A 27,880-nucleotide genomic window follows, 5' to 3' on the forward strand; every position below is an offset into this window, starting at 1 on the left:
CCAACACTGATCAGTGATTGACTACGCCGTTAAGCACAGAGAAGCTAGGTTCGACTCGAAGATTTGGGAGTCTACCAATACCTATTCATCTAGTGTAAAGGTGGTGAGTTTGTGTCGGAATACGAGAGGCCATTGTGGCCATGATGGAAGTGGAAGGTACGAGAAGCTCTAGGCTTGGCAATAGCACGTAAGGGTGGCACGTGCACCCGCGATTCCCTTAAAGGACCGCCACAACCTTCCTTAGCAATACTAGACATTACCAACACAACCACCCAACCAATTGATACGAGATTAGTCCTACCATCAAACCAAGACCTATATTACCAACAGTTCGCACTATAAAAAGCCTGCAACAGCAAGGAGCCCATAATATACACCGCCATTCTACACTCCTAGGGGACTCCGACACAAGTCTTCCACCGATATTAGAGAGTCATTCCAATTCCATACATCGTATACAGCATAGAAGATCACATAGCCTAGGAGCAACCAGACCTTAAAGCGGAGACGACAACCGATAAGAAGATCATACCCCCAGGATCTCAACAGCACCTGCGGAACCTCCGCCAGTTCCACAGAAAGGACTATTGAAGCCAGGGCCATAGGCGCCGTCTGAAGTATCAGAAGAAGAGATGGCAGGTCTGTCTTTTGACCTAGATGACCTACCATATGCAAGGCCCGATAGCCATGCAGCGGCAAGAATGACTGTCGACGACTTCCTGGAAAACAAAAGTGAGGGACTGAGGGGCCATGAGCTATGGCTCCAGTTCCGAAATGCTTTGTCCAGATGGGACGCAGATGACTCCTGCCTAGCAGTCACTCAAGGCAAAAGAGGAGGCAAGTTGAACATACTCATTAAACTAAGGGAACACCTGATGTCTAAGGGAGTATAGTGCCCAGCAAGGCAAAGAGGCTACGCAAAGGGGCTAGTCATGGTCGTGCGGGATGATACAGAGCACTAGTAGAGCTACGAGCAGCAGGAGCCCCAAGAGGCAAGCAAAGAGGGGTTTGGCTCCATGTGGAACGACGTCAATATTGCTATGCACAACCGAAAAATCGAGGAAATAGGCATCATTCAAGGGAAAGACGTGGAGACCGGGGCGCTATGCCAATCGATTGCGAGTTGCTGTCCACCGAGGGGCAAGGACCACCAAAGGAGAGGACCGATTTGGTTTGCCCTAAGACCGACACAGTCAGCTAAGCATAAGACCTATCGTACGAAAGCGAGAGGGTTACTTATGTATTTGGTATTGAGAATGGATAAGTGGAAGAAGAAGTTGTTGTTGACGTTGTACGGAGATGGAAAGTAAAAGCTAAAAGGCGAAGGGAGGCACCCATTTATTGACTCGAGTCGACGCGCCTCGATACGTGTAGTGGATATTCGAATAACTGTTTACGGATAAACCTCGAGGTTTTCACTTTCTTTCTTATGTTTCGAAGACGTTTGCAGCGATCACTTTTACTCACTCGATCTTTATTGTTTCTATACACGGTTCTTTAAAAGTGGAGTTTCACTTTTCAAGGTTTTCCTACCTTCCTTTTGTCGCAAATGCGGAGGGCTATTTACTATCGATTATTCTGTCTGCAAATGATAGCTGTTCGTACGAAAAAAGAAGAATTACTTATATTAGAGCAGGCATCTCTGAACCGCTTACCGGTTTGCGAGATTATATGCCCGAAATTTAGCCGAGCATACTTTTTCCTATGAATTTTAATCTATCTTGAATTGATCATTGATAAATTCAAAATCCCTAAGTACAAAATTCTAATAATCGATGTATACGTCATTTCGCTACATTGAATAAGCGGTGAGCTGTACGGAGAGAACCTTGCAACCTCTTACCCCGGTTTACGGAGTAAGAAGATCAACGCTGGCCGCACGAGTACCCTGGACCTCGAAGAAAGTAAATAGAGGAGAGGTTGATACTGACCCGAGAAACCGCGTCTCTCCCTTCAGAGCTCGTAACTCCGTCTACATAATCCTCAATCCATTCCCACAACTCCATCTAGAATGGGACTGCCACCATGGGAGACGAGCGACGACCAGCTCTTTGCATTGGTCACTGGCGCGAACAGGTATGCGCATGAATGCCCCTCGATGCAGGCGGCCGTCCCCAATTCTTGCTCCCAGCATCGGAGGGGGGGTGGGAGTGGGCTCCCTTCAATGCGCGCCGCAATACACATATCCAAGGAGCTGGGCTAAAATCCTCCTGCTGGCAGCGGTCTAGGTTTCGCAATCGCATCCCGCCTCATCGATGAGTTCTTCACCTCGCCCTCCACCACCCCCAATCGACATCTCATCCTCATCCTATGTACGCGCTCGCCCATGAAGACACGCTACACCATCTCCCGACTCCGCGCACACCTGAGAATACTCGTCGACCATTCCCAATGGGCGAAGCAGCAGCGGGCGAAAGCTGCAGAGCAAGGCGGCGAGTACAGGTGGGAGGAGACGGTGCAGAGAGTGCATTTCCTCGGCGTCGAGGTCGACCTCTGCGATCTGCGCAGCGTATACAGATTGGCGGATAAGCTGGTCAATGGCACCGTGGGCAGCCCGGATGCGACCTTGATGGATGGCGGCAAGCTCCCGCACGGGTCCCCTGGAACGGCGAGCTACGACCCCGATATGAAGCAAGATAGATGGGCGTTGAGTCAGGAACCCGGATCAATCGGCGCTCAGAGATCTTGGGGATGGGGGTTAAGCGGGCTGCGGATACCTAGATTGGATGCCGTAATCCTGAGTGCTGGAATCGGTGGTTGGGTAGGTCTGAACTGGCCACTGGCCGTGAGGACGGTCATGTTCGATACCGTAGAGGCGGTGACTTGGCCGAGATATAAGGTGTCGAGTCTCGGGTCTTTGGTGAAGAACCCGACTGGGGTAAAGGATGAGGCAAGCCAACCTCTGCTCGAGAACCAAGAAAAACCAGACGAGCCACCCTTGGGCGAGGTCTTCTGCGCGAATGTGTTTGGTCATTATATACTTGCCCACGAGCTGATGCCACTGCTATCCCGCACGGCAACTCCTTCGTCTACTACTTCTGGGAAGATAATATGGGTAAGCAGCATCGAAGCCGTCGACGACAAGTTCTCCATCGATGACATCCAAGGCCTGGAATCTGCAGCTCCCTACGAAGCCTCGAAACGACTTATGGACCTTCTCGCCCTGACTTCAAGTTTGCCTTCTGTCCAACGACTAGCCTCCTCTTACTTTGACAGTTCGAATACGACGACGGCAAAGAAGGGAACAGCAGAGGAGTCGGGAACCCTGATCCAACCTCAAATATACCTCACCCACCCAGGAATCTTCGCCTCGGAGATCATGCCCCTCCCTTCGCTCTTGGTCTTAATCTACAAACTCGTCTTCCTGTTCGCGAGGTGGATCGGCAGCCCTTGGCACCTCATCGAGCCCTACAAAGCCGCCGTGGCGCCCGTCTGGCTCTCGCTTACCCACGTCGAGGAGTTGAATGATGCAGAGGGAAATGGTCTGAAGAAAGCGAAGTGGGGATCTGCAACCGACACGGGTGGCGGGGAACGGGTGATGAAGACCGAAGTTCCGGGCTGGGGATGGAATGGGGACGTGGAGGATACCGCTGAGATTCAGAAGCGCAAGGGGAGGAAGAGGGATGCTGTTGACCTGACGAAGGAGAGGAGGGAGGAGTTTGAGGTGCTGGGTGGGAAGTGTTGGGCGCAGATGGAGGAGCTGAGGAAGGAATGGGAGGGCATTCTAGGGGTAAATGATAACAAGTAGCGGTGACATGTGTTGTGCGGGTGGCTATCAATCTCTGGTATTGTAGCGATGTACGCATTATTATTATGGACGCCGACTCTCTGATGCGATGAAACTTTTATACCACCCGTGGCTCTCTTGATGGAAATTCGTACCCGGCAAAACCCCATACTCAAGGACCAGTAGCCGAAGAAAGAGAAGTATTTGGGCTTGTACAATCATGTTAGGGCCTCAATGGACAGATCGCAAGCAAGCAAAAGTTTCGCAAGTTGACCGTTTCTCTCAGCCCAAGCTTGATAAACAACGAACTCAACTAAAGTCTATATATAGCTCGAGCACGGAAAAGCAACAATAAGCAACCAAGAAATGCTTTGAACCTGCTAATCTATTTGAATTTCGATGTCTGCCTTGCAATAGCTACTCATACTCATAACTTGAAGCCACAGATGCTGCTTCTCTAGCATTCCATTCTAAGTAGTAGCCCCTCAAGTACGATGCGGGCAGCTGCCTGTATCTCAAGCTCACGAGGTCCCAGCACCGCTTCACAGCGAGGGGCTAACGACGAATTCCCAAACTTCCTCCACAATGATCTTCCGAGGAGGGGTGGTCCAGTCTACCCCTCGCTGATCGTCCACTTCTCCTTTCATGCTCGGGGTGATTCTCGCTCTCTTCCCAGCTGGGGAATCCTCTGGTTGCTGTTCTCTCTCTCTCTTGACGCTGCTCTGCTTCTGTTCAACTTCCAATTTCGCTTCTTTCAGATTGCTGTCGAAATTGGCCCTACGCCTCCAAAAATCATCAACGTCGAAAGACTCACGGCCATGGCTAGGCTTGCCCGTGGTGATCTAGGGCGAAGGAATCAGCAGACGGACCAAAATTATCATGACTGAAAAGATATACCTCTGCAAGAGCTGTCCTCAGCCTTCTATTTCGGATCCTTTCGGTGTAGATCTCAGGATCTGGATCCCACTTCGCGAAGATATTCTGACACTTCACGATCCAACCCTTTTCAATTTGGTCGCGGACAAGACGACCGTTTTTACTCTCCTCGCATTGCTTGATGTATTCTCTGTACGTCAAGTTGAATGGACTTGGAGAACTAAGAGCAGAATTTCTGTCTGCAATGCGTAAGATAGACTCGCGCGAATCCTCTCCCTGCTCGAGAATTTTCCACCACTTTACGGGCCACAAATTCTGCTGTTTCTTTATATCTCTCTCCTCCTTCCTCTTATCTTGCGGGCTGTTTGCAGGAGACTCGGTAGTGGCTGGCTGAGTGGTGACAAGCTTAGGCTTCAGCTCCATCTCGAGAATCCGCTCTGATCGTCTCGGAGATGATCTCGTATGGATGTCGAGGCTAGAGAGTTGAATTTCATCATCTCCGGTCTTCTTGTAAACTTTTCGATCTTGTCATTCCCCATCCAACTGAAGGTGGTTCAATTTACAAAATAGTTGCGTCAGCTCGCCTCACGTTGGCTCGGCCCAAGTCACTACTTACCAGCGGCCTCTGAGTTCTTGTCTGGGGTGGACATGGCTCCGAGGTCGCAAAGGCCTTCTAAACCGAAGAGTAAGCGCAACGACGATCGGGGTATGCGATGCTGACGCAATGTTGTTGTGGTGGAGGAGGAGGAAGAGAGGGAGGAGAGAGGGAGGGACCACGGAAATCAGGTAGAAACATAGTTCTCACTAGTCACTAGCGTGGGAGCTGGCTGGAGGAAGGTATGGAAAATTGTCGGAAAAGGCAGGAGCCCTCTGCAAGCTGCCGTACCAGCAAGGCGTGTACAGTAGCATAACTAGGACCGATTTTCAATTATTTCGAAACAGTATATCGCTTACGGATGCCTTTTTCGCGATTCTCACCTTCCCTCAAGGCTCAGGGGCTCGCTTAGTGTTGTGAGTGAGGTCGTTCGTGCAGGTCAGGAACCTTGTACACCCGTCCTGGCCCTAGCCCGATTTGAGCTCCCAACCGCACCGCTAATGAATCCTCAAGAGCTAGTTTGGAGGCGGAAAGGTGCTGTGCGGTGGCAGCTGAATAGTCTGGTTTCTGTGTTTAGAGGACTGGACCGGGAACATAGCATTGCCAGCCGGTGGCGAGGGCATCTCCTCGTCAGTTTCCTCGGTCTCACTAGGTTGAAAAGAGCACCAGCTGATCATAGGATAGGCCCCCTTTAAACTATGTAGAATGACCTGGTCTGCCTTGATGTGAGACGGGCGATAGCTGACCGCCGGGTATATTCTGGGAAGCGGGTTCTCTATCACCTGTAGCAGAAAGTGGTAGTGTGTAGCTTAGTGAGCTCAGATATCCCTTGAACGAAGGCAAATTACCTAAAGAATGAGGAGTATAGGTTATGGCATAGGAAATCTTGGAGCCGGGAGATAACCTGAAGCTAGATGTTTCAATATGCACGAGTCCGATATAGGTGTGGACTAGTTTGATATCATGTCATATCTGGTGAAGTTTGGGATGACTATATTTCTCTCCGGAGTGATTTAATATCAGAGAATGTCTATAGTCTTCCTGGAGAGCCCGGCTACGCTTGGGGATTTGACACGGGAGTATTTGAGCAATGTTGAAGGGGGCTTTGGTAGGGTTCACTCAGCCTGAATGAAGATTAGATTATATTCTGGACCGAGGGTTGAATATCTACTTGTGGACTTCCCCGCCAGCGACCTCGTGCAACATCTGCTTTCAAACGCGGCCACCGATATGATCATTGGGCGTGATACAGGTGACTAGTCTCTACGCATGTCCTAGTAACGGCCGAGTCGTGCGCAAGACCAAAAACACGCATTGCCAGCCAATCAGTGCCATAATTTCTTCAACCACTGATCCTCTGCTCTATGTGAATATGCTAGCTACCAACTTCGACCGAGCCGGGTCAAGTAAATTGTAAATTTTATTGACTACTGACCTTGTCCCAATATTTTATGACAGCACACTTAGCTCTACTATTGTCAAAATGTGCTCACCATAAGTATCGTTCATAGGATTGAGACTTCAACGATCTCTTAGAGACTGACCATCTATCGACAATCCTGCACGCGATTTCTAGATGTTGTGCCGGATTTAAGGGCTGCATGCACTTACTTATGCGACGGAGGACAAGCAAGTAAGAACTCTTCAAGGCATATGAATATACCTCCCCTGATTCTACGTTCTTGAATCGCTTTATAAGATGTGCTCTAAGCCTTTACCAATCAGAGAGAATGAGTAAACAAATCGCTATGATGATTCATATTCGAAAGCTCACCTCAGGACCGCACTTATACGAGACGTGTTTTAGCAGGACGCTATTTTCAACTACCCTTCTCATCTATACGATCGCATGCTATTTTATGCGATATAGGCATATATGACTGAAGTGACGTCCAATAAGCGTCTATGAGGCTTACTTAGCGTCTTCGGGCAAACGGCAAGCAAGTCACGCCAAATATTAGGAAGTTGTCCGGGGTTGTTGTAATGATTGCTTTAATTGCTATAATCCGGAAATTAAAAGAAGTTCAAGAAGACGTTGCGGAGCACGAAGCGGCAATCTTTACCGTGTCTTCTAGATAGTATCCGTATATCCGGCCATGCTATAATAAACCGACTATATGGCCGCTAATTAAATTGAACAATCAAGGCCACTTGACTGCCATCAAGTACGGTACCTTAAAAGTTCATTGGATCGGAAAGGAATGGTCTTTTGGTATTTGCAGCGGCGTTAATAACCAAAATTTCAGAACGACTGAGTGTCCAGGGAAAAATTAACAGCTTTTCTTCTCGTTATTTGATGCTCGTTATTCATATGACCGGAATAATATTAAGCCGGAATCGAACAATTTCACGAACCAATTGAAAGCTTCCAAAGTGATTAGCAAGCACAGGAATTATAATTAGCGTTTGAATTATTGAATATAAATGACTTGAATCTATTAATAGTCAGTGCACTGCCTGTTTACCTGCGGCCCCTCGAGCACTGACTACTATATGTAGCAGACGACTGATATATTTGTCTAGCATTATTATCACTTCGTATTACTTTCTTTGCTTGTATAATCATAGAATAGCTATTTTGAGTTTTTTCTTGCTGCTACGTACAGCATGACGAGGCACTTCCCTGATCAGGCACATTATTAGCGAATCCTTCCGTTATTGATAAATGAGCAACTGGCTCGTCAATAACGCATTAAAACCTTAGATCTTAACCCTTTGCTAGAGAGGACTTGTACATACAGGCGTGCTCCTTGTATACGCTGACCGACAGTAATTACCGTCGATCTTTGCAAATTAGGATGGAATATTGCAATACTATAAATAATTAGCTAAGCCTGAATTTGCTATTATATCCAGAATAATCGCCGATGTAGAAATTCCGAATACGAATCAAGAAAGAGGTATATATTTCTTCTTGCACTGGCTTCAGATTTAGTTCGTCATCCTCTTTCTTTTGCAAGTAGCAAGCTTGTTCCTTCTCATCAGCTCGCATCATTAGAATACTTACACAAACACGATGCTACAATCGAAGTCTTTCTTCCCGATCTTGCTAGCCTTGAGCTTTCTCTTGGATGGAGCTTTTGGACTTGAATCATGTCTTTTACCCTTTTGGAGTTGCGGAATCAAAAGAACCCAAGTCATCGGCTACGCAAAGCTTCCCGGAGTAAGTTTCACTTGATTCATATAATTTAAGCTTACACTCACTGATCACGCACATTATAGGAAAAGGCTATGCCTATCATTCTGAATAACAAGCTACGTGTAGAGAAATCCACGGTCACTAAGCAAGTAGGACCTGGCTTTTATATGCGTGAGTTGATCTATATCGATCGTTACCTATTACGCGGAGCTAACAATCTAAATAGTAAACCAACCAGTATGGGAAGAAGACGATGATGGGAGTTGGTATTGTCTTATCAAAGCGAATATGGATAAGGTGAAAAAAGCAGATAAAGTCTGGATCCCGACACATTACCAGAAGACGAATCCGGATGGCTCGACTGTGGATCAGGCATTATGGGACCAAGAAGACCTCGACAATCTTTATGATTTCATCTCGTATGAGGCATTCATACCAGAGGCTAACAAAGCGCTGCTCTTCTCATGGGTCCATGAAGAAGGCTATTGGCATGAACAAATGACTATTCCAACCGACGTGGTAAATAACGATAGTTTGGGTATATGGGCCACATGCTTTCCATCAATACACGACCTGAAGAAAACTTCGAACAAGGCGGTTAATTGGCAAAAGTGGAATATTAAGACTGCTGGAGTGTAGATATGATAATACTGGGGGATATAATCGTCGGTTTCGCGTCCCCTTATAAACGCCCTATACCACCTACAACCCTACATATGGGGAGTTGATGCATTATGATTATCGTTTAGATTATGTTTATCGTTTAGATTATATTTATTGTTTAGATTATATTTATCAATTGGATTAGATTTGTCGCTTATATACAGTGCCACGCAACTGCTGTTAGCCGAAAAGCATAAGACCGCGATTTTTCGCGATACGCGTTTTTTATCCTTTTATAATAACTATAAAAATGCGATATTAACGCATTCTTCTCGCTGCGGCTTCGAATGATCGACTTATTTGGAATTTTTTTCTCTATATTAGTAAAGACTGATTATACATAAACAGCTTTGCTTTCGATGCAATTTCGATCGTTCTCGCGAAGGCTTCTAGATTGCTTTATGGCACGATCAATTATATTCGAAGGTGTCCGAAGGTAGCTTGAAGACAGGCAAAGATAGAATGATAGGAGTGTAGAAGTATGTATTGATAGTGAACTGATCTCTGGGGCTTTTTTAAGGAGCACCCGCGACGTATATATAAGTCTACGATACTATTAAGTGGACTCCTTCAGAGTTCTGGATACGAGGCGAGATTATGATACGAGGCGAGATTATGATACGCGTTATCCTAATTTCTGATATGTCAGATCCTCATCTTTAATTATAGGCATAGCGAGGGCTTTCCGGTAGTTAGAAGGATGCTGAGCATCCGAGTAGAGTATTCCTGTAAGGTATTACTGTCACGCATTAAAGAAAGCTAGAAGTATTGCGCAACTTAAATGAACCTGTTATGAGGAACCAATAGCTGAATAGCTTTAACATTGGGCTAAACGGGCCAAGTTATCTAAGAATGCTTCCTAGTCAACTATTCCATTATATATAGAAAGCTAGTCAGCTCACTTCACTAAGAGTGTGTAGGTATGGCTCGCAGCTGCACGTTTCAAAGCTTATATGGCTCGCAACTAGCAAATTGAATAGCAATTTGCAACTTAGGACTTACGTAGTAGGAAATAAATTCGATTTATCATTACAAATACTGATTTATTTTTCGTAATAAACTCAAGAACAATAACTCCACCTCATCATATCGGTCCTTCTAAACTCGAGGTTTCTTATTATGGAGGCTCTTCCTGACTCTTGGCAGGGGCACAACGGCGCTATCTCAATGCCGGCAGGGGCACAACGGCCTACTCACTAACTTAGGCATCAATTTAGGCGAGGGCTATTAACATGTGTCCATATAACGACATTTCGTTCAGCGATGGCCACTCGCGCAAGCAGCTACTACGTCCCAGGCGTAAATATTACCCCTCGAGGGTAGGGTAACCAAGGGGTTTAAAGTGGAAACTAAACTTTTGAGGCACCCTCGAGGGCTAATACTTAGGCCTGTACCGTGGTAATTGTTGTTCGATACGTACTCCCCCCCTATGAATACATGTCGGACCCATTTTAGGCCCATGAATCATAGAGCGGTGGTTTCTTAATAGCTCAAAGCCCTGTCAACTCCACTGTATAGACTAAATACTGGCTCAAAGATACTTTTCAAGGCTGAATCCTTATATTACATAAGTTGATTGGTTTAAGCCCTGGTGAGATCCCTTGCGAAATTATTATTTCGATATGTATTCATAGGGGGGGGGGAGAGTACAGTAGTTTAGGGATCGATTAAAGCGTCATGAGGCCATAAGGCAGAAACAGGCACACACGCATTAGACAGCCACTCGGACGCCGAACCTCCGACGGAGCTAATCTCAATCGGGTATAGCCTACATCATTCCCGCATCAACTACTCCGTAAACGATTGACTAATAAGCGCGCTTATAAAATCGGCTAAGTCGCTAAACTCCGATACTTAATATAAAAATTCGAGTTCAAATCGAATTTAAAGTTTCGCTCGTGATTGATTTGATTCGAATATCACGTGCGAAGCTCGTTAAGCGGCCGCTAGCTTCGACTAACTAATCTTTTCTTCTTTTAACCAAGGCCTGCTTGCTAGCACCGTATACTCTCCCCCCCCATGAATAAATGTCGGACCCAGTTTAGGCCCATAAATCATAGAGCGGTGGTTTCTTAATGGCTCAAAGCCTTGTCAACTCCACTATATAGACTAAATACCGGTTCAAAGATACTTTTCAAAGCCGAATCCTTATAAGTTGATTGGTTTAAGCCTTGGTAAGATCCCTTGCGAAATTATACTTTCGACATTTATTCATGGGGGGGGAGAGTAGTAACAAAAAGAAGGCTAAAAGCGGAAGTTTGAAGAGCCTTACGTGCACGCTCGAATCAACACGTGACGTAACAATAAGCGTAAAGCTTTTTCAATATAAGTAATAGTTTATCTCGAAGTAAATACACGTTATCGATAAAAAGCCGAAATATCTTATAATCAGTTAAATTAAAGAAATAAAAATAAAGGTAACGTAAAAGAAGTCGAGCGCACGTGCTTAGTATTATAAAAAAGCTAAAAATAGTTTTTATTTCGTTGAATTTGCTTAAGTCAAACGGCGAAGGAAGTAGCGAGAAAAGTGGCGAAAGAGGTGGCGGAAAAGGTGGCGGGAGAAGTGGCGAAGGAGGCTGTGTTATGCGTGTATGCCTGTTTCTGCCTTATGGCCTCATGACGCTTTAATCGATCCCGTAGTTTACAGTAGTAGTAGTATAGAAGTATGCCGGATAGAATTTAAAGCTTGTATCGCGGCCAATAGCTAGCACACTAAGTATTAAGGTCCGTGAGCATTCGAATCATTAAGCAAAGTATGGAAAAAAAAAAGAAAGAAAGAAAGAGAGAGAGGGATGTAAGAAATTGAATGATATTATTTTTATTTGATTTGCAGTTTTATTAATCACGCGATTGAGACATAGCTGGATATTTAAAATTGATTTTGATATTCTCGCCTAAGTGGCCAACACCAGTTGCCTAGTACTGTAGGCCTATTATCGTCGTTCGACACGCCCCTTTGAAAAATAATAAAGTCATTATAATAAGTCTCACAACCGAGCTCATGATTGGAAAGATAATGGTAACAGAACGGCGCAATACTAAAGGAGGCATCGCGATATCCAACGTGCCAGAACCGTCAAGCTTCCTTTCGGCAGGGCGGGGAAAGAGGGAAAGTGGCATTATATCTTCAGCTGCGAGTAATGAAGCCTTGATGTAGTTGAAAATCATCTTACCACAGTTTTTTATTTTCGTAAGGTTGCTACTGATCGACTCTGAGTTCACCGATAAAAGACGTACTCCAGCCGAAGTCGTTATATATGCGGCGCAAACGGCTTTTTCGAAAGGATCGTAAAGCAAAGATAAATTCGATCCATTTCTGCAGACGCGGTTCCCGGCTTGCGCTTGCACTGAATTTTCTCCAGGTGTGACCGAGGTACTTTGATACGAATGCAAGACCAGATGGCTCTGATGTGCTGAAACGGCTCCGTAAAAGGCCCGTTGGCGGCCCGTTGATGGCCGGCCACCGCGTATCCCTATGACCGTGATGAAAATGACAGAAGAACGCCTTCGGATATTGTTGAAGGCAAAATCATACACGTCCGAATGATCCTCGCTTATTAGGCGCTGAAACTTCCAAGTAAGTATGCTCTTCAGACAAGAAAGAAGTAAGTCTCAATCTTCGAATAGCAACCCGCTCAAACAAATTGTTTCTGAACGAAAGGATGCGAGCCCGAGCTATAATTCAGCTCTCGAAAGGATTTCACAGGTCATAGGGGGCTCCTAAGACCGGGGCAGATAAAAAGCCCGGAAGCCCTCGAAGAACTCCATCGGTTCGGAAGAGTCCCGTCCGGGACTGGCAATATTGTCGATCATTTGGACGTGTTTGTTGACTGATATAGGCCAGTATACCCACCCAGTCGTACCTTTTATCTTCTTTCTGCAGTTCGGTGGGAGACTCGATGTGCATCTGTGGCTTAAAGGAAATGACGAGAGGAGGTCCAAGTGGCATATCTTGTGTTCGACGGCGAGTACAAAGAGTGGCTTGCGGCCTCTACCACTAGTGAAGTTGGAGAGCAACCCGTTGAGAATTAATTTTGGGATGTATTCTCTGATTTTTTTTCTTCCGATCCTGGCCGCAGCTGCAGGCATGTATGCAGGGTCCGCAGATCCCGGTAGATATAGTCGTTCATACCTACTTCGTCCCGGATCTTGAAAATCCTGTCTCGGTAGCCTATTTCGGTTTTTTCCGTTGTAATTCATCCCAGTGAGATCGTCAGCAAGTAGATTAACTATTGGCTCGGAGAAGCTAGTCGTACGATCTCGAATGCTGTAGGTCCCGGCAGTCAAAATTTCCTGGCCTAGGGGACCGGGCCGGCTAAGAGATAAAACAAACGAAGTCTCGTTGCCGTACAGGGCCAGATGAAAGAAATTGGATCGACCAACCGAACTACCTAACGAACGAGTAAAGAAGTCCAGATGGAAATGGTAACTTACACTCAGTATCCGTACGATACTGTACATAGTTTCGATGACTTACGGGCTGCAGATTCGGACACTTCGTCGTACCTATTCATCCATCTCATTATTTATCGATGCATGGGCAACCTCATACGACGACAGACATAGTTGTAGATTAGATCACTGAATTGACTGACTTGGTGCAGTAATCAAATGAGCAGTGAGCACAGTCCACTCGATCACACCCTATGTTTGCCCTGATGTTTCCCTGCTAAGGCTCATCGCCACCCTTTCTCATCTCGACGTGCGACTTGGACGTCTGGGCTGCATAGTGGTGGTACAGTACACATCTAGAGAGACAAACCCGACATAGTTGTAGGTATAGACAGACGCGGTGATGGTGATATGTGATGTGGCGCTGGCCTTAAAACCTTGGTCTCCTCCCATGTCCAGCTGTACATGTCCGTCCTTACTTTACTCCGTACACCTGCTCGATCGACTCTGCAGATGCTAGACTACATTATTCCGGATATATGTATATATATATATGTTAGAAACATAAAGACATGTGGAGTATAACCACGTTAAGGTAAGGTAAGTTAATAAGGTAGTTAGTTAGCTACAGCTATAGCTTTCAAAAGCCACCACTCCGAGCTCGCCTACAAATGGACGGCCTCGTCTTGCTGCCGGGCAGGCTCGTATCGTCTGTTTGGGCTGTTCGGCACTTTCTTAGCAGACCAACCATTAAGGGAGGCAGGAGTTCCAGCGAGTTGCTACCACATCCGGTTCGTTGCTCTGAGAGATCCCGGCCCAGCCAGCTACTGAGCAGGACCCTGGTCGGAAGCGTTAGGAAGGCATCATAGAAGCACAGCCAAGTGTAAGGACGCCCGCTTTCAAAAACAATGCGGTATGGTTCTGTGCATTTGCAGCTCAGTGCAGGAATTGCCAGCCATCCAGAGATCGGACGTCGAATTTGGCGTCCAGTCTCATCACATCGAATCTTCTCCTCAGGAGTATTATAACAGAAGCCACCTCGATACTCGATCTCGACCCCATCTCCAAGGATTTCAAGCGGCGGTTGTATGCTCATTTACCGTTTGTTTGCGGCAAACGACACTGGCGACGGCTCTCCCGAAACCTGACGATGCTGAGTACTTTACTGTTGCCCTTCGCTTATCACGTCAAGGCTCAACATACAGTATATACCGCCCTCAAATTCAATCAAATCAAATCAAATCCGGATTTAGCACACGAATCTGGTCACATCAATTCCCATGAGCCTGGAGATCCAATCACGACTGAAAATTGTTCAATGCCAGCAAACGGCAACCGCTCGTGTCTGGCTCAATCTCCCTGGACTTGTTCCGGAAGGAGGTCTTTGGTCTGCTTCAATCTGCCTTGTATTTCCTCGCTACTGACATAACCTACTGTTTTTTTGATCTCATATCTCAAACTTTTTTTCCCCAGTTCTGGTGACTTCTAATCCCGTTTATTTCCACCTCTATACTTGGACATTATTACGAGGAACAGTACGAAAATAAGGATATTTTTTCTGGAACAGCTGCTTGCCACCTGGTTCAGATCAACTCTGGCTGTACTCAACTGGATCTCATCACACCTCAAATCCGGCCTTCAGTACCGCATATCCGCTGCTCCGTTGTGCCGTACCCACAGGTTTGCGAGAAAAAAAAATCGATCTGTACAGTACTTGGGTTCTCCGCGCTGGCAATATCAAAACTTAACATGGGATTGAGAGATATTCAGTAAGTACAACTGGCGGTTCTAGCCACTCCTCTCAGGATTTACGGACCGCAAGTACTGTTGTGTATCTTCACCGACCACCCTTCGTTACAACCACCCTTCGTTACGACCACGCACCACTCACACTACATATCACGGCTCCTACTTGCACGCCTCAAGCCACGCCGTCTCATTCTAAATGCCGGTTGTGTCAACGACTAGTACATATCCACTGGTCACTACCTGCTAGTCAATGTACTCTACACTCAACCAGCTTCTGTGGCCTCCTACTTCACATAGCAGCCCTTCTAAGGCCACGTCTTGCCCTTCAGCCCTATCGACTTACATTTTCCCGGCGCACTCGTTTTGACTTGCCAGACGTTCGAGATTTATCTAACGAGAACCGGCGCAAGGCTTAGGAGACTACTGGGCGAAAAAATCCAGTCTGCCCGCAACTAACTATCACCGTTTAGTAAAAAATTACCACGCTACGTGCCGCGAACCCACTCATCACTTCATCGGTGATCCTCTTAAATCCCACCGTCTCCCTGCCTGATGTGTATCGAAATATATCAATTTCAACACCGGTACCAGCATTCTGTCTTGAGGACTTTTCATTCGTGACAGAGGGCACCACAATAAGACCCGGAGAGTTAATCACTTTGGTACACCATATTAGAAAACAGCGCGTATCGACATCTTATCCTTACCATGGAATTTTCGCAACCAACTTATAATTTCACGGACGCGGTGAATCTTCACACCCAGGACTCGATCATGTAAGGCCAACCATACCTTTTCACTCTGCTTCTAACCACAAGCAACATAGGTCCCACCAAAAGCTCATAATTCGGCAACAACCTCTTCAATCCAAGACCTGTGCAGAGGACAAGGGTATGTCTGATACCTACCATGGACCATCATTAGCTAACTTTCCAGACAAATCACCAATTGACCCACCCCCTATCGTAGAGTTGAAAGTCGACCCTCGGCAGGACCCAGCGCAAGGTTTCCTACATAGTACGTATCTTGAGGATAAGGTTTCTGTAATGTAATGTGGGCCGTGGCTGACATTTAGTCTCTGGTAGGTCCCTACCTGCTCATGACATGTAGTATTCTACCGCAATCAAACCAGGACCAGCATTCCAATACGGCAAGAGCGATTTCAGGCCAACTGACTTCGACTTTACAGCGGCTGAAAGATTCCGACGCTCCCAACGCTAGCGATGGAGCGTTCTTCATTTTTGGGGACATGCAAACCAGGCAGGCGGGCATATTCCGATTACAATTTTCCTTGTACGAGATGCGCGGCGCAAATTGCCACTACATCACCTCGGTCGTTTCTGATATTTTTGAGTCGTACTTGCCGAAATTCTTCCCAGGACTTCGAGGAGCTTCTGTTTTAAGTCATAGATTTATCGCCCAAGGTGTCAAGTTAAAAGCTCGCCGGGAACCGCGTACATATCTCAAAGAGAAGGGACCTGCTTCCGATGACTATCAGCCCCGACATTATGAAACAGGAAGGCACAAAGCCATACCGTCCCCTCCATTGCAGACACAGGAACAACTCAAGCGGTGTTTCTCGCAACAGTCGCAACAGTCGGCAGTATCCTATCAAGAGACTGCTGGTACTCCATACGACGAATACCCAAATTCGAAACGCCCTTGTACCGATTTAAACCAGAGCCAGTCTCCGGCATTCAATCCAAACTATGCTGGCGGCCGTCAGTCGTCTGTCTCCAATCAAGGTTTCCAACAAGCCCCAGGATATGGCGACTGTACCTATGCGGAATTCCCACAGCCTGGTAGTGCTTCTGGTCCGGCTTCAGGATATGGCGGCTACGCCTGTGCAGAATTGCAACAACCTGCAGTCTCTCATGGCCCGACTCCTAGAGGGGCTCAATCGTCTGAGTTGGCGTCGGTATCTTGGTCGCAGGATTTCACACCGCCACTTCAAACGTTTGATCCTTTTTGGAGTATCCCAAACTTGCAGTTTGATTTCAACCCAATACAAGCATCGCCAATGGAGCCAGGGATGGGATTTATCCAGCAAGGGTTACCAGGTTCTTCGCTGGCTGCCGTCCCGTCGAGTTTTAGCGCAGGCTATGGCAATATAGATCCACCGCCGCCGAGGACCCACAGCGATTTTGGGTTCCAAGGTTTCTATGGGCCTAACGAGGGGCAGTTGAACTCGTTCCAGGACGGCCAATACTCAACAGGAACCTTTGGTCAGAATCAGAACATGTCGGCCGGCAACTTCGGGACGGGGTTCTTCGAGGGTGGCCATGAATGCAGCTGTCAGCAATGTAATCAAGCAGTTGAGTGCGGCAAGACGATTTGCAGGGGCTAGGGTGTCAGTGGCGTCTGCCAAAAGCGTCTTGCGACTCTGCTGGGACTACCTGGATACTGGCAATCGTAGATTTACGAGGAGGGACTTGGGTAACTCCCGCTCGACTGGTCGCCTGCGTGGTTTCGATGCTCGATAATAATAGTCGGTGCGCCGCTGACTTTTACCTGCGGGCTCTCGGTAACGGTCAGGACAAGCACGTGTCCCAGGTCAAGCAAGTGTCCCATCTCACTTGATTTCCGATTGGAAAAAAAAAGTTATCTTTTACGATCTGAGCTGGACTCGACAATAGCTATATATATATAAATAAGAATTTGATGATTTAGATAAAGCTCGATTGCCACACTTCTGTGCATCTTCTTTTCCTACATTATTACTCGTTGCGTTATTGATTTATTCGAGTTGCACATCGCATCAATTCTAGCTGATATTTCCATCTTCCGCAGCCTTTCAGGCTTGATAATCGATAAGCTGCAAATCTTGCTACGAGTTATTAAAAAAAACAAAACAAAAAAAACAACCTCTTTACGCGATAGATATTATAATACTTAAATATATATATATAATAATTGATAATCTAATAGGAGATCGTGACGCCGATACGTGAGTACAACTTTTCTTATTGTAGCTTGTTGCGTTGTCAAGTTATCTACGATGTAAATCGGGATTCTCAAGGATTTTCAATTCGATTTTGTGTATTATTTGAGATGGGACACTTGCTTGCCCTAAGACACTTACTTGCCCTGACTGTGACCGAGAGCTCGCAGGTAAGAGTCAGCGAACGCACTGACTATTAGACCTAAAAAAAAAGAGGGCCTTTCTTACAATCATCGTCCCAAGCGGTGCTGGTGATTGGAGCAAGGTCTCAGTTCAAGCCCCTAAAAAAACTCGTGAATCTGGCTAGCTAGCTATCGAGGATGGCTAAGGCTGGAAGAAGTCTCTATCTATTTGTACTTGTTGCCTCCGAATAAGGAAATTTGTTGTAAAGCAAGCTACCCAAACGAGAACGCGATATTTACAGGCGAGATTCGGATTCTGGAGCGCATACGGAACCTTTCTTTTTTTCTTTCTTTCTTTCTTTCTTTCTTTCTTTCTTTCTTTCTTTCTTTCTTTCTTTCTTTCTTTCTTTCTTTCTTTCTTTCTTTCTTTCTTTCTTCCTCTCTTTCTTTCTCTCTTTCTTTCTTTCTTTCTTTCTTTTTTTTTTTTTTTTTTTTTTTGAGCAGGGCGTTGGGATTAAGAATATCAAGCTTTACTACTGGTCGATCGCGTGCGAGCTTGTGCTGCGCTGTGCTGTCTGTGTGGCTTGAAGGTTTCGGCTCTGCAGCGGGTCCTGTACGTAAGGCGACGAGCTAAGATGGAAGGATGAATTAGCGTGCATATCTTTATTCTCCGAGCAAATCGTGGGCATAGGATAGGGGAATAAATAAACGGGGATCTTTCTTCGCTCAGCTTATGCGAGGTGAGAGATTCCTTTCGTCGCTTCTGGGGGGGGATTTTTTTCTTCTTTTTTCTCCTTTTTTTTTTCTTTTTCTTTAAATCTCCAAGTTTTCGGGTGGGTAGAACGTAGAACGCACCGTCGCAGATTGTCACTCGGTATTCGTAGGGACTGGATGTTATGAGGGTGGTCAAAGCGAAAAGGGGCCGGCTTGCTTGCTACGCGCTGCGCTGCCGGGTTGAGAATGTTTGGGTGAGAGGATCAAGGAAGGGGATTGGGATTGGGATTGAAGTTGTACGGACGTCTATTACGTACTTGGCGATTGGAAATTAAGAGGGTAAACGAGATTTCTTTTCCTCTTTCCCGTCTTCAAGTTGTTGGTATGCTTGTTTATGACTTGAGATCGACAGATAATAGAATCATGAATCGGGTTCGTTTTAGCTGGTTGGTGTGGTTGTATCATTAGTTACCTCAAGGTGACGGCGATGTCGGCGTCGATCATTCCCGTGTCGGCGCCACTAGCGTGGCATGTGTGACTCGGGGAACGGGGAAAATGCGTTTGTTAATCAATACTACTTGTCCTGGGTACTTGTCAGCTAAACGGAGCAGGATAGGAAGGAACATCTGGCTGGTCGACCCATTCTGCCCCTCCCGCTTCCATCCATCCACCCTCCCGTTAACCATCGCTCGACCTCGTCTCTCTTCTAATTTCTCACGTCCGGCCGGGCTGGCACTCCATCAGAAAGAAAGATGGCCTTCTCCCACCGCCCAAGCTATGCCCTCCCAGCCCTCAAGAAATACTTCTCGCACATCTCGCTCCCCGCACCGCACCAAAACATCCTCTTACAAAACGCCACCCGCGAGCAGTGGGCCACATCGTTCGAAGCGCGGGATGTGCTGAAGCAGCTGCAGGTTTACCAGCAGGCAAAGATTCCCTTCTCGAACCTGTACCTGCATTACAGCCGCCACCACGTGGGCACGCTGAAGCCGGCGGAGCTGTTTGAGTATTTGGTGCTGAGTCAGGGGATTGCGAGTGAGGGGGGGAGCGGGGGGTCTTCGATTCTGGCTGCTGGGAAGGATGTGCTTGCTGGGGTCTCGAAGGTGAGTGAGAGTGAAGGTCGGGGCGATCTGGAGGTAGAGAGGGTGAGGAGGTGGGAGGATAGGGTGGCGAGTGGGGGACGAGGAGGCACGTGTACCCTCAACAACACGTTTTTTGGCACTGTTATGCGCAGTTTTGGGATGCGGGTTTTGTGTTCAGGAGCGAGGGTTGCGGCGACGGTGCTTGGGGGCGAGAGGTATAGGTTTTGTGGGTGGAACCATCTGATTAATCTGGTGGAGTTTGAGGGGAAGAGGTGGTTAGTGGATGTCGGGTTTGGGGGCGATGGTGAGTCTCTGCCCAGGCTTACTTTCAGTTCCTCCGAGTGTGGAAATGCGGAGAGTTAACGAAGTGATAGGCCCTGCGTGCCCTATTGAACTTGCTGATGGCAAGGAGGTTTCGTGGGGGGCCACAGGCAACACTCTGCGTCTCATCTACGCCCCTATCCAGGAATTCGAAGACCCAAACCAGCGATGCTGGATCTTGCAACATAGACAGGCGGGTAAGTCAGAGTGGGACGATGTGTACTGCTTCACCGAGACGGAATTTCTACCGCAAGACATCGCAGTCATGAATTTCAAGACTACAGGCGATGTAAGGACCAGCTTCTTCAACCACGTAGCGTTCTGCGGATGTAATGTGGTGGAGGAAGGAGAGGTTATCGGGAAAGTTAACCTAGCGGGCGGGAAGTGCAAGAGGACGGTTTGGAGGGGAGGGAAGTGGGAGAAGGAGGTATTGGGAACCTGTGAAAGCGAGGTTGAGAGGTGGGAGATCCTTGAGAGGGTGTTTGGGATCGTGCTTGGGGATGAGGAGAGGAAGGGCATTAGTGGGATGGTGAGCGAGCTGAGGCGTAAGCCAAAGGATGATTAGGGGCAGTAAGGCTTTTCGGCGGTGCAGAGTACTCAGCAAGATGTGCAGTTGGGTTTTGCTAGACGAGATGTGGATGGAATGTGTGGTGGCTAAAAAAGGCATGTAAAGCAAGTAGAAGAGATATTTCCTCGGATTTGGGTTGACACGGGTACCACCAAGGTGGGTAGTTAGCTACTCCCATAGGATTGTGAGGATCTCGATTCACCATAGACCAAAAGCAATGCGGGCAACGGCAGAGAGCCATGTGTATATATGAGAGAAAAAAGAGATTTCTTGGATAAAACTACTTAGGCCCCATGTCAGCAAGGTCTATGAGAGAAGTGCATCGTTCCAAACACGTGGTCCACCTGAACTATTCTAGCCTTTTTGTCCTTCGACACAAGGAGCCGGCCTGTTTGCGAGGGCGAGGGGTGGAAACCAGGCCAGTGTAACTATCTGAAAGAGTATTTAAAGATTATGTGCTTACGTGATTATCTTGTTGGGAATAAGCTGTTTCGTGAAAATTGTCCAGGAATGCCCTTTCAAAGAAGAACATGTAGACTTCCCCACTGGGATTCGGGTTGAGGGTTAAGGAACAAAACTGTTGCTTCAAATCTTGAGGCACGATATTCATGTGGGTAAGTAGGTAGTCCAAGATGCACTTGCATCGGAAGCTATGAGTAAGTAGGTAGTCCTATAAGATGATCAACCTATTGATTTCAGCTCTTAGGATCACCGAATATTCCCATGCGATATTAATAAGTGTAAGTGTTGGTGACAGTTCTTTTTCCACAGTTTGTACAATTTCTGAATTCGACCCGCCAACCTAGTTGATCCGTTTCTCTAGCTATAGATTCCGGTCAGCCTCGCGTTCTCCAACAACTCATCTACCCAGCGAACGATACGTACTCTCCATGGGTTGTTCAGCTCGAAGCCAGCGGGTGCTATTGGGTTGTCCGTTTGACCCCTCAGGAATCCCGTCAATCTGCGGTCCCGGTCCATCACTATCTTCAATTAGCTCCGCAATGTCTTCCGTATCGATCTGGAGGGTTTACTTTGCTAGAAAGAGTTAGCCTTGAGCATTCTGCAGAGGGCATGCCGGCTCACCTTATCCCATTGATCCACCGAGTGTCTGCCCCTCTTCCCTCCGTTCTGCATGTGTCTGATCTTCGACATTCCCGCTCCGGTGATACCAAACATCTGCTGCACTCAGTATAGGGCCCCTCCTATACCGACGTCGGGGGCTGCTGGGGAAGGTAGAGAGGTACGCACGGCAAGCATGATCCCATAGGGAATAAGGGCTTCGAAGGGGACACCCATCGTGGTGATCGTAAATCAATTCTGAAATCCCAATTAGCATCTGCAGATCTTTCCCGGTATTTGTTAAGGGTTCCCATACCCAGTTATGTGTGTCGTGAGGCGATTAATTTCGCTTTGGTAGAGAGTTGAACATAGACCTGACGTTCAAAAGCGACGGACTCCCGCTTACTAAGGCGTTACAGGACTACGACGACATTTCTATTGCGCCAGCTCCGGTTTCCCATCCCGCAGCGCCACGACAAGGTATTGATCAGATTCAATCGTGATCTATGTGTCGGAAGGCTGTATGCTTTCTTAATTATCGCGCTATTAATTTTCCTGCTGGAGTTGTGGCTACAAACCGCGCGTTTCTCCCTATTTCCCCACACGACTCACTCACGACCTCCTCGAAATCCCATTTTCACTCAACCCTCCACCTAGAAGGGCTCAAAACTTTTTAGGCCGATACCTTACTACTCCAGGAACCTCTTCGAAACTACGCACTTATCCTGTGAAGCCTATTGCTCTCTGTAGCCGTTCGCGCGCATTCTGACGGCCGTGGACAGCCTCCAACCATCCATACGGCAAGAAAAGCACAACTCGAAGATACACATTATCAACCCATACGGATGCTGAGCAGCTGATATAAGATGGCGGCCGCCGTGCTTATGGAGGAGGTGCTTCCGCATAGTATGGCGACCTCTGATGACGATGCCGAGTTCGAGGAAGACGATGAGATTGCGGCAGACGGCATAGCAGATGCAGAAGCTTTTGCGGCCAACAACCAACTCCATAATGGACTGTTGGGGCAAATAGAAGGCAGGGGTTATGATGAGGGAGAAGAGAACGAGACCGAAGAGCTTTCTGACCATGATGCTGAGGGTGAGGATGACGATGACATGATCGACTCGGTTCGGAATGGCGAAAACGGGACCGAAGATCTCTCCGATGAGGACGCAGAAGGCGTAGGTGCTGTCAAAATTCAGCCAAAGGGACCGGTAGATGACGATGAGGATGTTGTATCTGGGCCGGATAACGAAGACGACATGAGTGTTACGAGTGGTGAGGACGACGCCGACGACGACGACGATGACGAATCGAAAGACTCTACAGATGGTGAAGCAGAGGAAGTCTGGGTCCCAGATGCCGACGGTGAAGAGGACAACGAGCCAGCGAACCCCAATCGCTGCGTGTAAGACCCCTCAAAACGACCAGAAGATATTGTCTCTAATGAGTGTGCTAGATTCTGTCAGCAAGATGAAGATAACGATCCCAGTGAAGTCTTTGAATTTTATCTGGCATGTGGTGTTTGTGGCGACAATGGTATGTTGTTCCCAAGTATGGTATTGGGGCGAGGCTGACGAGGCTGCAGCGCATCGGCAATGCGCTCGCGGTGCCGGCGCCATTAAATCGGAAGATGGTAAGTAAACAATGAATCCTGAGAACGCGAAAACAAACTGGGTCTAAGCTATGAACCTAGATGCAGACACGTGGTATTGTCCCGATTGCGTTTCAAACAAACTTGTCCCAGGCCAAGAGCAAGAGGATGAAGACACTGCCGTAGCGCTAGAGGTCGAGGAATCCCTGGATCCCGCAGCAAGAAGAGTATCACGGGATAGAATCGCAGGGGATCTTCTTCCTCCTCAACGTTCTATCAAGCCCGACTCGCATTCTGTTTTCAACCAATTAATCGCGCCTGATGATCCAATGGACGGATCGCGTTATTTGCGAAAGAGGAAAACTTCTTCAACGGACGCCGAGCCTAGCATGGAAGAACCTCTTCCGCCAAGAAGGCGAACGCGAGAAAACACAGGCTCAACTAATCCTAGATCCACAACTACTGAAGCTCAAATCAAGGAGGCGAATGGTCACATAGTGATTGAGCCCCTCCCCGAAAAGAACAAACCGCCTGCGACCAATGGTCACAAGAAAACCGAAGTCATGCTGACGCCACGAGTCTCGAGAACACTTCGACCCAAAGTCTACCGAGGTGCAAGCATTTCCGAAAAGTCACCAAATAGTATCAAATTGTTGATTCGCGTTGAGCCCGGCGAATTGCAACATATCCTGTCTCTGCCACCCAAGCCGACGAACAAGAAAAAGAAGGGCAGCGGCTCTTCTGCTCGATCTACAACTACTGCAGTCACGACTACTGTCTCTCAATTTGTCCCTGCGAGCAACTACTCCCAACCATTTTACTCACTCCACGACAGAGAGATGGACGAGCTGAAGTCAAAACCGTATGGTGGGATTCTTGAGGAAAAGGATGCCGATACGTCTTTGACCTTGCCGAAACCTGAACATCGGCGACAATTCGATGAAGCGCGTCAAAAGGCCGAAGAAGACTGGAAGGCACGAGTAGAAGCCGCCGCGGAGGCAGCCATAGCATCTGGGGTCAAGAAAGCGAAAAAGGTGTCCGGACCGGCCAGTCAGATCGAATATATCGAATTTGGACAATACCAGATCGACATCTGGTACGCTGCACCATATCCGGAGGAATACAGCCGGAACAAGGCATTGTTCATATGCGAGTTCTGTCTGAAGTACATGGAATCTGACATTGTTGCATGGCGACACAAGACTAAATGCCCCTGGAAACATCCACCTGGGGACGAAATCTACCGTGATGGTAAAGTGATGATCTTTGAGGTCGACGGACGCAAGAATCCTCTTTACTGCCAGAACCTCTGTCTACTTGCGAAGCTGTTCCTCGGTTCAAAAACTCTATACTACGATGTGGAGCCATTCTTGTTCTACGTCATGACAGAGTATGACGAACTTGGCTGTCACTTTGTAGGCTACTTCTCCAAGGAGAAGAGGCCGAGTAGTCAGAACAATGTCTCGTGTATTTTGGTCCTCCCCATCCACCAACGGAAAGGCTATGGTCACCTGCTTATCGATTTCTCCTACCTCCTGACTCGCGTCGAGAAAAAGACTGGGTCACCGGAGAAGCCTTTATCAGATATGGGTCTGGTGTCGTATCGAAACTACTGGCGACTGGTTCTATGCTACTATTTCAGAGAATTCAAACCTCGTGATAAGATTCCAAGCATCAGACAGATCTCCGATGATATGGGACTTACCCCAGACGATGTGGTATCAGCACTTGATGCCATGGGTGCTCTGATCCGAGATCCCATCACCGGAACGTATGCTCTGAAGCTCAAGACAGACTATTACCGCGAGGTCATCCGTCAACATGAGACCAAGGACTATGCGAAACTCAACCCCAAAGGGTTGGTGTGGACGCCATACATAATGGGCAGGGGAAATGCATCTGCTTTCGATCTTGCACCCGCACTAAATACTGTAGCACCCCGTGACGAGGATGAGGATGACGACGAGACCATTTCAGATGCCAAGATTTCACCCAGACAGGACTTCGATTCTTTCAGCAACGGCGTAACTGAGGCTATCGCTGACTCCCTTGGGAAACTAACCACAATTTCAGGTGAGCTCGTTAAAGTAGGCAAGCCTGACATAAATGGTGGAGTATCGCCTCCCGGACCCAAGCTTAACGGCAACCCGAAAGTCTCTTACTACGAGGCTGCAGCTGGAATTCCTCCGACGCGATTCGAAGTATTTCCTCCCGCGCCCGGTGCAAGGAATCGCAATACTCCTCGACCATCTGGCTCTCGGCCCACTCCTACCCGAAACAGATCAGGGCAATCGACATCATCGCGGCCAAAGCCAAAACGACCTTCAAGTAGCACTCCGCGACGTCCTGCTCCGGCTCGGCCACGCAGCAGCACGCCACGGAGGAAAAGTGGCGGTACGGGTAGAGGTCCTGGTCGATGGCCTAAGGGAACAACGAAAGCTGACTTCGATGGAGCAGAAAGCGCCCCAGGCCTACCTCCGAGCTCCTTGAAGCAAAGAAGCAGGCTGGGCAACGAAATCCTACTTGGCGACGAGGTGGGAGGCGAAGAAGACGAAGAAGGAGTTGAGAGTGGCGATGGGAAGGGGTTGCAGAAGCAAATGACCACATTCGAAACTCCCGCGATAAAGAAACGACGAGATGCTGCCCGAGGAAAGGGGTTGGCAAAGCCAGTTCCTGGACTAAAAGGAAAGGGAAAGGGTAAGGGAATGGGCTTGGGCTTGGGAGAACCCATGCCGGAAGACAAGGGAAAGGGACCATCAATCGGGCCCGTGGAAGTCAATCAACTAATGGAAAACGCACCAACCATGTCAACAGAAATGGATATTGATGCTGAAGGCGAGATAGACGAGTGATGATTTGTCACTTGGTGTACGGTTATGGGATCTCGAAGCTCCAGGCGTCCAAGGCGTTTTGGCTTCTACAAAGGAGGGCATGGGGGCACAATTATGGTACTGGCGCGATGGAGGGAAGTTTCAGGAATGGCCCGTGAGATCTCGCGGCAACGGATGTATAAGTAGCGCAGTTGAGTACTTCTGGGTTGATACTACCCAGCCAAATGCATTTTTTGCCCGTTCATTGGGCTTGAAAAGTCCAAGCAGTCTTGCACATCATTCGCAAGTCTCTATGATGTTAAAACTTTATGTTAGATATTAGGCATGGAAGTTCGGCGAAGTGAGCACAGGCAATCCGAACCTCTCTCTGCCAGGGTCTCCAGTGGAGATCTTCGTTCCTGAGACGGGGATGAGGGCCATTCTGTGGCCAGAGCCTCAAGTGCGGTATGTAATGCATGTCAGCTGCCAGTAACGGGGAAGGGTTAAACTTCAGACGTCTGCCTGCTTGGTGCACGAGCATGCGCTCGCCAGTTGGTCGTCCATCTTCCTGTTCGGCTATCAATCGACACGGTCAGCTTTCAGGGCCGATGCCGGTCTCCTTGAGTCAGTTCTCGGTCAAGCTTTTCCTCGCTTGTATTATTATGACTCTACTCTACTTCAAAGCTTAAGCACGAGTAGATCTTTTCTACCTTTTCAAGATATATATAGGAAGAGACGACAAGACCAACATTCCAAGTGTCATCTTTGCGTATTGGCTGTTTCTTGATTGTGATCGGATAATCTTTTCCAAATTTCTGGTGCGCATCGATTGTAATTGAAAGCCGTATTACTCCTCCCCCTGCGCGAGTGAGATTCAGGGGTCAGCAACTCTTGCAGGATGGGGATAAGTACTCTAAAACCTGTCCGCGCAAAGTGGAAACAACAACACCCAAGCGCTTCCGTCTGCCACCCGATCATCACGTTTCATGCTCTTGCTTTGTTTGGCCTGATGGCTGATTCCCACGGCCGATATCTCCAATAAAGGCATCTTGACCACGGGTCAAACCATTCTTTGTCGCGAACACTTGAGACGAGCGATGGCCGCGATTCCCGGCTGCTCAAGCTTCAACGTGGGCAACGTTAGCGCGCAGTAGCCACTCCTTGATCTGCCATCCGATGACCTGATTGATCTCATCCTTGGAGGAAAGACATGGCGGGTGATTTCTATGGCATCCCTCGAATGGCTTCCGGCTTGTCTTGACCGACCGATCTGCAGAGCTGCACTGACTTTGCAACGAATGCTGTAGGACGAAGGTCTTTGTCAATCAGAGGCAGTCGCCAGGTCCGGTGAGAGCTGGGAACTTGGGATGCCAGGTATTTAAAGACTCGCCATGCCAGCCCCCAAAGTCTTCATATTACTTACTCCATTCTTGCTTCAATAACTCTATTTCTTCACTTCACGGGATCCGGGTGATTCATCACCTTCCAGCTCTTATACATTCTTTCATATTTTTCGTGCAGGACACCA

The 27,880-nt window shown here is 47.7% G+C and overlaps 7 protein-coding genes across 7 annotated transcripts; 5 read left to right on the forward strand and 2 right to left on the reverse strand.

Moving 5' to 3' along the window:
* Positions 1–2,011: 2,011 nt before the first annotated feature.
* On the forward strand, positions 2,012–3,748 carry L3040_004351 (uncharacterized protein; the record flags this gene model as incomplete). The annotated part of the gene is made up of 2 exons (XM_007288868.2): positions 2,012–2,076; positions 2,221–3,748. The coding sequence occupies 2 exons, from the start codon at positions 2,012–2,014 to the stop codon at positions 3,746–3,748; spliced, it is 1,593 nt and encodes a 530-aa protein (XP_007288930.2).
* A 521-nt stretch (positions 3,749–4,269) lies between these two features.
* L3040_004352 (uncharacterized protein) lies at positions 4,270–5,253 on the reverse strand (the record flags this gene model as incomplete). Its single annotated transcript, XM_007288867.2, has 3 exons — positions 4,270–4,569; positions 4,625–5,118; positions 5,220–5,253. The coding sequence occupies 3 exons, from the start codon at positions 5,251–5,253 to the stop codon at positions 4,270–4,272; spliced, it is 828 nt and encodes a 275-aa protein (XP_007288929.2).
* Positions 5,254–8,214: 2,961 nt separating this feature from the next.
* L3040_004353 (uncharacterized protein) lies at positions 8,215–8,976 on the forward strand (the record flags this gene model as incomplete). The annotated part of the gene is made up of 3 exons (XM_007288866.2): positions 8,215–8,361; positions 8,421–8,508; positions 8,564–8,976. 3 exons carry the CDS (start codon positions 8,215–8,217, stop codon positions 8,974–8,976), a joined length of 648 nt encoding a protein of 215 aa, XP_007288928.2.
* A 6,873-nt stretch (positions 8,977–15,849) lies between these two features.
* Positions 15,850–17,488, forward strand: L3040_004354 (uncharacterized protein; the record flags this gene model as incomplete). The annotated part of the gene is made up of 4 exons (XM_066154695.1): positions 15,850–15,917; positions 15,968–16,032; positions 16,078–16,158; positions 16,227–17,488. 4 exons carry the CDS (start codon positions 15,850–15,852, stop codon positions 17,486–17,488), a joined length of 1,476 nt encoding a protein of 491 aa, XP_066011943.1.
* A 2,182-nt stretch (positions 17,489–19,670) lies between these two features.
* L3040_004355 (uncharacterized protein) lies at positions 19,671–20,886 on the forward strand (the record flags this gene model as incomplete). Its single annotated transcript, XM_066154699.1, has 2 exons — positions 19,671–20,304; positions 20,375–20,886. 2 exons carry the CDS (start codon positions 19,671–19,673, stop codon positions 20,884–20,886), a joined length of 1,146 nt encoding a protein of 381 aa, XP_066011944.1.
* An 805-nt stretch (positions 20,887–21,691) lies between these two features.
* L3040_004356 (uncharacterized protein) lies at positions 21,692–22,185 on the reverse strand (the record flags this gene model as incomplete). The annotated part of the gene is made up of 4 exons (XM_066154703.1): positions 21,692–21,712; positions 21,775–21,873; positions 21,973–22,065; positions 22,138–22,185. 4 exons carry the CDS (start codon positions 22,183–22,185, stop codon positions 21,692–21,694), a joined length of 261 nt encoding a protein of 86 aa, XP_066011945.1.
* A 629-nt stretch (positions 22,186–22,814) lies between these two features.
* Positions 22,815–26,394, forward strand: L3040_004357 (uncharacterized protein; the record flags this gene model as incomplete). Its single annotated transcript, XM_066154712.1, has 5 exons — positions 22,815–23,356; positions 23,408–23,487; positions 23,537–23,584; positions 23,645–25,936; positions 26,000–26,394. 5 exons carry the CDS (start codon positions 22,815–22,817, stop codon positions 26,392–26,394), a joined length of 3,357 nt encoding a protein of 1,118 aa, XP_066011946.1.
* Between the last annotated feature and the right edge of the window lie 1,486 nt (positions 26,395–27,880).

Source organism: Drepanopeziza brunnea, assembly GCF_022702325.1.
Source record: "Drepanopeziza brunnea f. sp. 'multigermtubi' strain 214-2 chromosome Unknown ctg6, whole genome shotgun sequence".
NCBI classification, from domain to species: domain Eukaryota; kingdom Fungi; phylum Ascomycota; class Leotiomycetes; order Helotiales; family Drepanopezizaceae; genus Drepanopeziza; species Drepanopeziza brunnea.